The sequence below is a fragment of the Chlorocebus sabaeus genome, chromosome 16 (genome assembly GCF_047675955.1).
Source record: "Chlorocebus sabaeus isolate Y175 chromosome 16, mChlSab1.0.hap1, whole genome shotgun sequence".
Taxonomy (NCBI): Eukaryota; Metazoa; Chordata; class Mammalia; order Primates; family Cercopithecidae; genus Chlorocebus; species Chlorocebus sabaeus.
In genome coordinates, this window is record NC_132919.1 from 307,533 (window position 1) to 319,792 (window position 12,260).

The 12,260-nt window shown below is 59.4% G+C and overlaps 1 protein-coding gene across 12 annotated transcripts in view; it reads right to left on the reverse strand.

Moving 5' to 3' along the window:
- The window catches only part of RPH3AL (rabphilin 3A like (without C2 domains)), a 184,650-nt gene that overhangs the window by 33,772 nt on the left and 138,618 nt on the right, over positions 1 to 12,260 (reverse strand). For 10 of the 12 annotated variants that reach the window (XM_073023838.1, XM_073023835.1, XM_073023839.1 and 7 more), the window contains one exon: positions 471 to 584. The exons of the other annotated variants lie outside the window; for them this stretch is intronic. In XM_073023838.1, coding sequence (XP_072879939.1) covers positions 471 to 584 — 114 coding nt within the window. The remainder of the gene's footprint in view (positions 1 to 470; positions 585 to 12,260) is intronic. 12 annotated transcript variants of the gene reach the window in all.

The window sequence follows — 12,260 nt, forward strand, 5'->3', positions numbered from 1 at the left end:
AGCAGCAATCCGAGGTGCAGCAAAGCTACTCTGTGCCTGGGGCCTCGGAAATAAGCAGTCCTTTTTTTTTTTTTGAGACAGAGTCTCGCTCTGTCCCCAGGCTGGAGTGCAGTGGCGCGGTCTCGGCTCACTGCCACCTCCACCTCCCAGATTGAGGTGATTCTCCTGCCTCAGCCTCCCAAGTAGCTGGGATTACAGGCACCCGCCACCGCGCCCAGCTAATTTTCTTATTTTTAGTGGAGGCGGGGCTTCACGTGTTGGGCAGGATGGTCTCAAGACCTCATGATCCGCTCACCTCGGCCTCCTGAAGTGCTGGGATTACAGACATAAGCCACTGTGCCCAGCCTAATAGTTTCATTTCATTTCTTTTCTTTTCTTTTTTCTTTTTTTGAGACAGAGTTTCGCTCTTGTTGCCCAAGCTGGAGTGCACCGCACCCAGCCAATAAGCAGCATTTGACTCTCCCCCTTACCTGACTCCCTCCTGGGTTTGTCGCCTTTCGGGCCCCTGACCCCAGTGGGCGGGAGTCTGTCCTCTAGGCTGGAGGAGCTGAGATCAGAGTCACTGTCACTGTCGCTGGAAACCACTGGAAGAGACAGACCACAGCACAGGAGGTCACCCGACCAGCCTCTGCCTGCAGGCATGGGCGCAGGGGCCGGGGCAGGAACAATGGCCTGGGGATGGGGGGACACGCGCTTCTGCCGGCCAAAGAGGCGAGTCCTGGTGTGAGGAGGCTGGGACGTGGGCTCTGCGTGACCAGCAGAGAGAGTTCGCCTGTTGGCCAGTCATCGCCACACGCCACCCCCCGTTCTAGTTCCTCTGGCAGAACCAGAACCCGCTTGCCGCGGCGGAGGCTGATTCTCACCTCGGTGCAGACGGGACGGCTCTGAGGCCTGCACTCATGAGGCAAAAGGCCCAAGGCCTGCCCTGCGGGTGCGGGTGCGGGGAGAGTCCGAGCTGACCCTCGGGGAGCACTCCAGGCACTTTCCACAGACACATTCACCGAAGCTTCAGAACAACACTGTGAGGTAGGAAACAGCACGACCCCCATTTCACAGGCAAGAAAACGGGGCACGCGCCCAAGTTGTAGTGGAAGAGCTGGGAGTCTCCTCCCAGCCGGCTGGTTCCACAGACCCTGCTCACCACCCTCTGATTTCACTGCAAGAACGGAACTGGGAGCCAGCAGGCCTGGGCTCTCATCCCAGTTCATCCAGTAACGCACAGTGGGGCCTCGCAAATGCGGAAGGGAGCCAGACGGACGGGGCTGGAATCCCAGCAAGGGGAGGCGAGGATCTTGTCACAGTGAACACCTACCGTGGAGAAACTCTGTTTTCTGGACTAAATGGAAACCGTATTTGGCTGGGTAATCAACAGTGGGAGTCATAATACAGGATATAGCTACCCTGTAAACGTTCTATTTTAAACACAGAAATGTACATCCATTCACCAGTCTCTCAATGCCAGGCTTGGGTGCTTCTGCAAGACTGGTCCGCACAGTCTCTCAGGTATAAACTGCCCACGTATTGCATTGTCTGCGACCCCAGTTGCAGTTTCTCTGAATTGCAGCGGGACCCACAGACCCTGGCAAAGCAGGACAACTGCAGAATCCTCCTTTTTCCGTTTCTTCCTCTTGGTTCTCACACTTGTCCTGCCCACCCCTAAATCCATAGATTTTTATAAAGCAAATTGCTTCCATCAAGACTTTCCAGGGTGCGGCGCGGTGGCTCACGCCTGTAATCCCAGCACTTTGGGAGGCCGAGGCGAGTGGATCACTTGAGGTCAGGAGCTCAAGACCAGGCTGGCCAACATGGTGAAACCCCATCTCTTCTAAAAATACAAAAATAAGCTTGGCGTTGTGGCGGGCTCCTGTAATCCCAGTTATTCGGGAGGCTGAGGCAGGAGAATCACTTGAACCCGTGAGATGGAGGTTGCAGTGAGCTGAGATCACGCCATTGCACTCCAGCCTGGGCAACAGAGCAAGACTCCATCTCAAACAAACAAACAAACGAACAAAAACGACTTTCCAAAGTCTCAGTTTTCATGAAACAATTCTGTCTCTTTTACGACTCTTTCCGTCAATTTGCATAACATTTAATTAAGTGATATCATTGCAATACCGAGTACAACTGCACAGAAAGGTCTGGATCAAGGGTAACAAGCTCTCACAAGTGAGAAACGCAGCAGATGGGCAGGAGTCAGGGTGCCTGTCAGGGTTTTCCTTGGGGAATGCAAAACGCTGGTGCTTACAGAGGAAGGTTAGGGCGGGTTGAGCTCTTATGCCAGGCACTGTGCTGGGCCCTTACTGAGCGCCATCTTCCTCCGTCTTCCAAACAGCCCTGAGCCATGGTACCCGCTGGTGGGAGATAAGACTGGAAACAAAATCTGTCTATACTGAGGGTGGCTGATCCCAGCTTCACCGTCTTTAAAGGCTCCCCATGCCCCCAGGACCACACTGGGCTCCTGCCCTTTGTCTACATTTCCAACTGCATCCCACGCCCCCCGCCGTCTCGCCCTGGGTGCCTCCTGCCACCACCTCCCGCTGGGACTGGCTTGCCTCTGCTCTGCCCACCTGTCTTCTCTCGCACCAGTTACAAAACTGCCTCCTCCAGGAAGCCCATCTCACCTGTGCCCTGGCTGGCTGAACGCCCTGTGCTCTCTGCTACAACGGCACCAAACCACTTTCTGCTGTTTGCATGTCTGCTTCCCCTAGCAAGTCATGAGGCTCCTCGAGGGCGGGCACGAAATTGCAAATGAGGCTGGTGTGGCCTCCCCTCCCTGTGGCCTCCCCTCCCTGTGGCCTCCCCTCTGTGGCCTCCCCTCCCTGTGGCCTCTCCTCCCCGTGGCTCCCCTCTCTGTGGACTCCCCTCTCTGTGGCTCTCCTCCCTGTGGCCTCCCCTCTCTATGGCCTCCCCTCTCCGTGGCTCTCCTCCCTGTGGCCTCTCCTCCCTGTGGCCTCTCCTCCCTGTGGCTCCCCTCTCTTTGGCCTCCCCTCTCTGTGGCCTCTCCTCCCCGTGGCCCCTCCTCCCCGTGGCCTCTCCTCTCTGTGGCCTCCCCTCTCTGTGGCCTCTCCTCCCTGTGGCCTCTCCTCTCTGTGGCCTCTCCTCCCCGTGGCTCCCCTCCCCGTGGCCTCTCCTCCCCGTGGCCTCTCCTCTCTGTGGCTCCCCTCCCCATGGCCTCTCCTCTCTGTGGCCTCTCCTCTCTGTGGCCCTGACCTGTGCACTGGGGCAGGAGTGATGAGCATGGGGTTGGGCCTGGCCTTTCCTTCCTCCATCTGCTCAAAGGCTCTGCCTCTTTCTGTCCTGCTCCCTGGGGGAAGAGCTGTGCTTTGGCTCCTTGGACTTTTGTGACGCAGCAGCAAGAGGAGATGAGGACGGGGCATGGCTGTGGTCTGTGTGCCCTCTTGATAGTATTTGAGAAATGCGAGGAAAACCTGCCTTATTTTGTGATTGTTTTTTGGGTCCTGGACTGAGCTGCTTTGATCATGAATTCACCAAGACCAGACCTCGTGGGCGTCCGTTTTACAAGCACGTACGTAGTTTTGACTCACTGATTAGATGCCAACCTCATGGGTCCCATGAAACAGGGATAGGAGGAGGTGGGAAGGAGCCAGGGTGAAATTAGAGGCCTGTGGCTTGTACTCCCAGGAGCAGGGAGGTATCCAGCAGGAGGACAGCCCTGCGGAGGACGGGCGGCTCGCCTCCACGCTGCTGTCCGCCTCTCTCTGGCAGAGACGCTTATGGGAGGTCTACTCATGCTTCCTGACTTGGAATGTCCCATCTCCCCCACGGCTCATACGCAAAATCTACACAGTCCGGGGCTGGGGGTGGGCACGGGGCTCTGTGGTGCCGCAGGGCCGGGCTCCTTCAGTGCAAAGGGACAGAAGCCAAAGGACTTGGAAGGAGATGACGGGATGGGACGTCCCAGGACTGGGGTTAGGGACAGGCTCACCCTCCGTCTCCTCTCCTCCCTGTTCTGTCACCTATCACACCAGGTTATGGGCTGGGAGCAGGCAAACACCGCAAGACAACAATGAACCGTGCCGTGCCATGTCGTGAGGATGGCGTTTGTTATGAGTTGTGCATTTTATCCAAAAACAGCAACCCTGGAGGTGGCGTTAGGGTCAGGGTGCCACCTGGCCCAGTCCCCACGGGGTACCCGTGTGCACAACGATTAACAAAAAAAGGTAGAAACCCTCCCCGAGTTACAGTCAGCTTGTTCTTCGCCTCCGATTATAGACCCCAAAGGGCCACAGCCATGAAGAAGTGGGGAAGAGCCTCTCCGTGGCTGGAGCATCTCTGCTCGCTGTGTCTGGGATTTCAAACTGGGGCTTAGAGGTCTTTGTGGTACGGACCCAAATCCCATTTCTAATCCACGCTAATAAACACCACTCAAAAGAAATAAACCAAAGGAAGTCAGCAGTGCCCACAGCGGCCTTGGCACGTACTGGCAGGACAGACGGGCCACACTGAGCAAACTCCGCTGAGAAGCCCCTGGCCCAGCACAAACATGGTGTCCCCAGCTATTCCTGGGTTCCTCGGGCTGCAGAGGGGGAGCCTTTTCTTCTTCCTCCCTCCACTGAAACAGCACCGTAAAACCCAGACCTCAGCTAATTTGCCATTCGATTGCCGTTGCCACCTTTCTCCCTCCATAGCAGCTGTGACTGTCAGTCTTCCAGGCCTATTAACAAAGCTTTTAGGCTCATACATCTTCTGGCCCTTGCTCTTCCATCCTCAACACAACACTCTGTGTCTGAAGGCTGATGTATTTTTTCCTCTTTAATTCCCCAAAGGCTGAGTCTGGGATGGCTCACCGACGAGCCCTGTATTCTGCCCACGCCTGAGTTTTCAGATGGAGGACGGGAGTACACCAGGGAGAAGGCTGTCCCACCCGCCTTTCAGAGGAAGAAGTATCAGATGGAGTCACCCAGCTACCGCTGAGAGGCAGGGGTGGGGAGAAGCCCCTCCCAGCTCACCACAGGGGCCTGAGCCACTTGCTGGGGACCTGGCATCCCTGAGGCTTCCCCACCGCGGCCCGGAAGGGCTGCCTGCCTGCCCAGCGTTCATCCTCAGCAGCGGCCAGCCCCAGCGCCAGCCGTGCCCACTTCTCTGGGGAGAGGCCAGCTTTTCTTTCTCCTGCTCACTCTTGGCTGGATTTGCAATTTGACTGTCACCATGGAAACAGCGTTTTGGTACACGGAGCGGGGGGAAGAGCCTTTCCTTCTGGAAACTCTTTCTTGACTGCCTCAAAGGACACGGGCGGCAGCTGTGCTGTGGAGACGCCCGGCCTGGGATGGTCCAGGGGACAGGGTCACGCTGGCCGTGTGGCCTCACAGCGCTGCCCTGGGATGCGGGGGTCCTGCTTCCAGGCTCTGCTCAGCCACCACCTCTGCATGACCCGAGGTGTCTCTCCAGGCTTCACTACAAAAACACGGGGGCTGACCTGGGCGCCCACCCTGGGTCTGAATCCTGGGATTCAGCCTCGGGTCGGCCCGTTGGTGGAGACAGCCCTGGTGCCCCTCCCTGGTCTGGGGATGGGAAATGCTCCTTCTGGGCCATACGACTCTGCTGCCCGGTACAAGGACAGCCTGTGAGTTTGGGAGGCACTTGTGAGCTACCCCTGCTCCGCCTGGAGGCTCCCAAAGCCCCCAGAAATTATGGGAATTATAGAGGAAAAGAGATATTTTCAGCAAACATTCTGCCAAGGCAAAGCAGATGGTGGAAAATTTTGCAGACTAAAAACAAAACAAAAAAATTCTCTTAATGTAAAGGAACGATGATAAGGCCCCGGGGAGGGTAGACACTCCCCATTAGCCATCTCCAGCCCATCAGGCAGGCACAGCTGCAGAGACGCAGGGCTCTCGGTCCCTGCTGGGGCGGGGGATGGCCGCTCCACCTGCACGCAGGGTAGGATGCGGGGCCTGAGGTCCCACTGAGATGCCTCCCAAGGCCGGGCTCCATCTTGGTGGCAGCAGGAGGGGAGTCGGGTGGGGAGCCTCTGGCTCTGAGACTTGGGCTGGTGCCCTGCCTCTGCCACTTCCCAGCGGTATGACTTTAGGCCAGTTTCCTAGTTTTCGCTTTTTGTAATGACGTCGTCTCCCTATTTGCCAGGGCTGGTCTCTAACTCCTGGGTTCAAGCAATCCTCCTGCCTCGGCCTCCCAAAGTGCTGAGATCACAGGCGTGAGTGTCCGGCCCTGGAGCAGTCCTTTACCTGTGTGCTCAGGGGCTCACCTGTGGAAAGGGGGATTCGGGGCTCCCACCCTGGGTTGTCGTGAGGGTCAAAAGAAGAATGCGGTCGGCGTCTGGCCTGTGGTAGGTGCTTGATAGGCAAAAGCTGTTACAGTGGAGACGCCACATAGCACAGCACTGGCCCTGGGGTGCCCGGGCCAACCTCGCAGGTGGACTCACCCCTTTTGAGGGAGCGTGGGTTCCCAAGCTGGGCTTTGTAGGACACCCAGGACACAGGATGCCTTCAGAAGCCATTCAGAGACAGAGCTGGGATTTGAACCCAGGCCTTTCTATCCAGGGTCCTGCCTGACCGTAACGGCTCTACCCGCTCAGAAATCCTTCTCTCCACGCGGCCAGTCCCCTCTCGGTCTCCCCACCATGCTCTTCTGCGCCCCCTCTGGACCCCTTTCCTGTCGCAGCAGAGGCCGCAGGTGGGGGGAACTCTAGTTCGCTCTCGGCAGCTAGGGTTGAGCTCTGGTCCTGCCTCGGAGGCTCCTGGGCAAATACCTTAATCTCCTTCAACCTCAGTCTTCCCGTCTGTAAAATGGAGACAGACGTAACTACCATCGGACAAACGGCTTTGCAAATGTAAAAGGCTGTACGAGCCTATAAATATTTTTTAAAATTTGAATCTAATCCACCCCCTCGAGGAACCCATTCAAATCATTTCTCCACTGAAAAGTCTCCTCAACCCTGTGGGCGAAATGCCAACGCGAAGAAGCAGGGAAGACGCGACCTCCCTCCTCTCCCCGCCCAGATGCCGTCTGGCTGCATTTCAGCTCCTACCGATGCCTGCCTTGACTTCCTCAACAGCTTCAGGCACCACTCGAGGTCGGGGCCAGACCTGAATGCAGCCCCACGGCTGGGCTGTGGACAAAGCAGGTACTCAGGAAATACCTGCTGTTTTCCCGAAACTCCTCCCCAGGACAGGAAACCGTGCTGTGCAAAGACAGCAGGGCCGGCTGGGGTCAGCAAGGGCTGGCCACAGAGGAAAAGGCGACCCCAGGGCCCCGTCTGTCACCTCCACCCCCCAAAGAGCCGAGGTTTCCCCCAGGGCGAGAGCAGGGCGAGCAGCCCTTCTGAGCCATGAGGGAGGGATCTCAGGGGTGCCAGGCGCCTCTCCCAGCCTCCCCCAAAGGGACACTCAGGGAGCGGGTGCCGGTCGCCTCAGCCTGGGCAAAGCAGCTGAACAGGGAGGAGCTGTAGGCGGCTGCTTCCATGGACACGGATGAATGCGTCCTGGGGGAGCCTGCTCTTCTTCCAAACCCACCTCCGGGCCGGGTGCAGGGCTGGGGAAACAAGCTCTTCCTTTGGTTTGGAAACTCCTGCAGGGCCTGGAAAGGGAGAAAGGGGGCTCCGAGGCCCAGAGAGCCTGACTTCTTAGGGAGGAGCCCACTGGCAACCAGAAGAGGCTCGGAGCCTGCCCCACCCTCCCTCAGGGACCCTGGAGTCGGGAGATTCGGGTGCGCGTCTGGCCCTTCGCTGGCTGCCAACCTGACCACCCCTGACAGCCTCAGGACCACCTCAGAGGGCGGGAGAGGGCGTGGCACCTGGGGAGCCCCCCTTCCTCGTCCCCCGTCCAGGCTGCCACGGAAAGGCTCCCAAGGACAGCCCCGGGCACGGGAGCTGACGGGGCACAGCCAGGGCTGGGAATCCAGACCTCGGGAGTGGGGGAGGCTGTCCTGTGCCTGCTTATTCATTTACCATCGATTTTCATTTACTCCCTCCTTCAGGCCCAGAGACAGACAGGAGGCACCGGAGAATGAAGACAAATCCGCAAATCAATAGCGATGTGGTCACCAGCATTGAAATCTTGTGGTCCCTGCACTCGCTTGAGGAGCTCCAGACAGAACGAAAGGTGGACGGACGGAAGATAAGAACGGCTCCCTCCAGAGAGAACGCGAAGGGCGGCGGACTCTTCAGGGACAGGGGCAGTCAGAAAGGGCTTCCTGAAAAAGGTGGAATTTAAGGATGGGTATAATTTATATACAAACGCTGAGGCTGGGGCGTGCCAGGCATCCTGGGCAGAGAACAGGAAAAGCAAAGGCCAGGAGTGGGCTCCTCTGGGGCCAGGACAGTCCCGCTGGCTCAGGAGAAAGGCTCCAGGCTCAGGCATACAGGGGACATGGCCCGGTCTGGGTTGGGTGTGGTCTGTGCTGCCAGGGACGATGACGGCTTTTGGTTTGTGACGGAGACGAAGCACAGCAAGTCCGTGCCTCCTGCCCACAGCTGTGCCGGGAGCAGGGCGTGCTTCTGTGTGCGTCCTGACTCCAGCCTTTCTCTGCGTGTGTCTGGGCCTTCGTTGTTCTTTCACCTCATCTCTTTTTGCCTCTCTTGCTTTTTTTTTTTTTTTTAAATAGATACAGGGTCTTGCTATGTTGTCAAGGCTGGTCTCGAACTCCTGAGCTCAAGTGATCCACCTGCCTTGGCCTCCCAAAGTGCTGGGATCACAGGCGTGAGCCACGGCACCCGGACTCTTGCTGATGTTTCTAAAATCTCCCTCTGCCTCTGAATTTCTTGTCTTCATTTCCCTCCGTGTCTGCGTCTTTGTGCGTTTGGAGCCTTCCTGGGTGTCTCTTGGTTCCTCCTTCTGTCTATGCCAACTCCTCTCACTCTCCAGGATCTGCCTCTGCGTCTCCATCTCCGGCTTTCCCTCCCCAGGTCTGTCACATATCCTCAGGGCCCTGCTTTCTTGGCCTCTGGGTTTGTGCCTCAGTTTCCCCCACCTGGACTTGAATCTCAGTCGCTTCTCAGGCCCACGGGGTCTGTGGTCAGAGCTTAGGTATGGGGTGGGCTGCCTGCTTTGCCTGGATCTCCTGTCTACCCCAGGGGCAAGCAAGGCAGGGAGGCCCACCCGCTCCTTCCTGTGTGCAGGCCAGGGCCCTGCTGCTTCCAGACACCAGCGAGGAATCAGCTCAGCTCCACGTGCAGGCCCAGGCTTCACCTGTGACGGACGGGAGGTCGTGGGAGAGGGCTTCGAGCTGAGCGGAGCCAGGGCGGTTATCTCCTAGGCCTTCGCTAGAGTCAGACGGGGCAGGGGAGGCCCCGATTTATTCACTTCACTTAGTCCCCGAGACAGGTGAGCGGCTGGAGACGGACGTGCTTCACTGCACAAGGCAGGGCCTAGCATGGGCCAGAGGTTCACACGCCGGGCAGACATGCCGGGCACACACGCCAGAGTCACACGCCAGGCTCACACGCCAGGCACACATGCCGGGCACACACGCCAGGTTCACACGCCAGGCTCACACGCCAGGCACACATGCCGGGCACACACGCCAGGTTCACACGCCAGGCTCACACGCCGGGCACACACGCCGGGCACACACGCCAGGTTCACACGCCAGGTTCACATGCCAGGCACACATGCCAGGTTCACACGCCAGGCTCACATGGCAGGCACACACGCCGGGCACACATGCCAGGTTCACATGCCAGGCACACATGCCGGGCACACACGCCAGGTTCACACGCCAGGTTCACACGCCAGGCACACACGCCGGGCACACACGCCAGGTTCACACGCCAGGTTCACATGCCGGGCACACACGCCGGGCACACACGCCAGGTTCACACGCCAGGCTCACATGCCAGGCACACATGCCGGGCACACAGGCCAGGTTCACACGCCAGGCTCACACGCCGGGCACACACGCCGGGCACACACGCCAGGTTCACACGCCAGGTTCACATGCCAGGCACACACACCGGGCACACACGCCGGGCACACACGCCAGGTTCACACGCCAGGCACACATGCCAGGTTCACACGCCAGGCTCACATGGCAGGCACACACGCCGGGCACACATGCCAGGTTCACATGCCAGACACACATGCCAGGCAAACACGCCAGGTTCACACGCCAGGTTCACATGCCAGGCACACACACCGGGCACACACGCCGGGCACACACGCCAGGTTCACACGCCAGGCACACATGCCAGGTTCACACGCCAGGCTCACATGGCAGGCACACATGCCAGGTTCACACGCCAGGCTCACACGCCAGGCTCACACGCCAGGTTCACATGCCAGGCTCACACGCCAGGCACACACGCCAGGCACACACGCCGGGCACACACGCCAGGTTCACACGCCAGGTTCACATGCCAGGCACACACGCCGGGCACACACGCCGGGCACACACGCCAGGTTCACATGCCAGGCACACATGCCGGGCACACACGCCAGGTTCACACGCCAGGCTCACATGCCAGGCACACACGCCAGGTTCACACGCCAGGTTCACACGCCAGGCACACATGCCGGGCACACACGCCGGGCACACACGCCAGGTTCACATGCCAGGCACACATGCCGGGCACACACGCCAGGTTCACACGCCAGGTTCACATGCCGGGCACACATGCCGGGCACACACGCCAGGTTCACACGCCAGGCTCACATGCCAGGCACACATGCCGAGCACACACGCCGGGCACACACGCCAGGTTCACACGCCAGGTTCACATGCCAGGCACACACACCGGGCACACACGCCGGGCACACACGCCAGGTTCACACGCCGGGCACACACGCCAGGTTCACACGCCAGGTTCACATGCCAGGCACACACGCCGGGCACACACGCCGGGCACACATGCCAGGTTCACATGCCAGGCACACATGCCGGGCACACACGCCAGGTTCACACGCCAGGTTCACATGCCAGGTTCACACGCCAGGCACACACGCCAGGTTCACACGCCCGGTTCACACGCCAGGTTCACACGCCAGGCTCACACACCAGGTTCACACGCCGGGCACACACGCCAGGTTCACACGCCAGGCACACACCCCGGGCACACATGCCAGGTTCATACGCTGGGCACACACGCCAGGTTCACACGCCAGGCACACATGCCGGGCACACACGCCAGGTTCACACGCCAGGCACACACCCCGGGCACACATGCCAGGCTCACACGCCGGGCACACATGCCGGGCACACACGCCAGGTTCACACGCCAGGTTCACATGCCGGGCACACACGTCAGGTTCACACGCCGGGCACACACGCCAGGCTCACACGCCAGGTTCACACGCCAGGCACACACGCCAGGCTCACACGCCAGGTTCACATGCCAGGTTCACACGCCGGGCTCACACGCCAGGTTCACACGCCGGGCACACACGCCAGGTTCACACGCCGGGCACACATGCCGGGCACACACGCCGGGCACACACGCCAGGTTCACACGCCAGGCACACACGCCGGGCACACACGCCGGGCACACACGGGAGCTCTGCACACCAAAAGGAAGCCAGAGGCTGGCCCTTGGGGGCTGGGCTCCACTCTCCCAGTTCAGCTAAGACAGGGGCGAGGGGCCCGCAGACGTCACCGTGGAGCTGGGATCGATCGACCCGTCAGCCAAGGTTGCCACTGGGTCTTGGGCGGATGAGAGGCGACAGCCGTGCTCCTGACTCCCGTGGTGTGGCTGATGGGGGCCTTCCCTTGGAATCAGTCTCTAAGCCCCGTGGTGTGGCTGACGAGGACCTTCTCTTGGAATCAATCTCTAAGCCCGCGAGGAGGCCCACGACAGGCAGGTGGGCTGCTGGGGAAGGCGTCGGGTGCAGCAGGTGAGGAAAGCAACAGTAGCTCATTCGTGCCCAGGACTTCTGCTCTGGGGGTGGCCCCTCCATTCACGCCCATCATCACCGAGCTTGTGTCGGGCTTAACCAAGGGCTCCAAAGGTCAAAACAAATTCGTGTGTGGGCTTCCCTTTCAAAACACTGCCATGCAAGACGCGGCCGGGCCTCTGCTCCCCGGAGCTTCACGGAAAGGGCGGTTTCCCGACTGCTGCAGGTATTTCTCTGCCTTTCCATGCTGCGACTACGGTGCAGATTATTTGACCTCTCCGGTACTTAGTTTCTGTAAAATGGGACAATAGCAGTGCCTCCATCACAGGTTGATGGGGGATGACACGAAATAACAGAGATGCACAGCGCCCAGCGCAGCCTGCAACGAACAACCGTGTCATCTGTGGCAGCTACGGCTGCTGCTGTTTTTATCTGACTCCTCGGCACCGAGGGCCA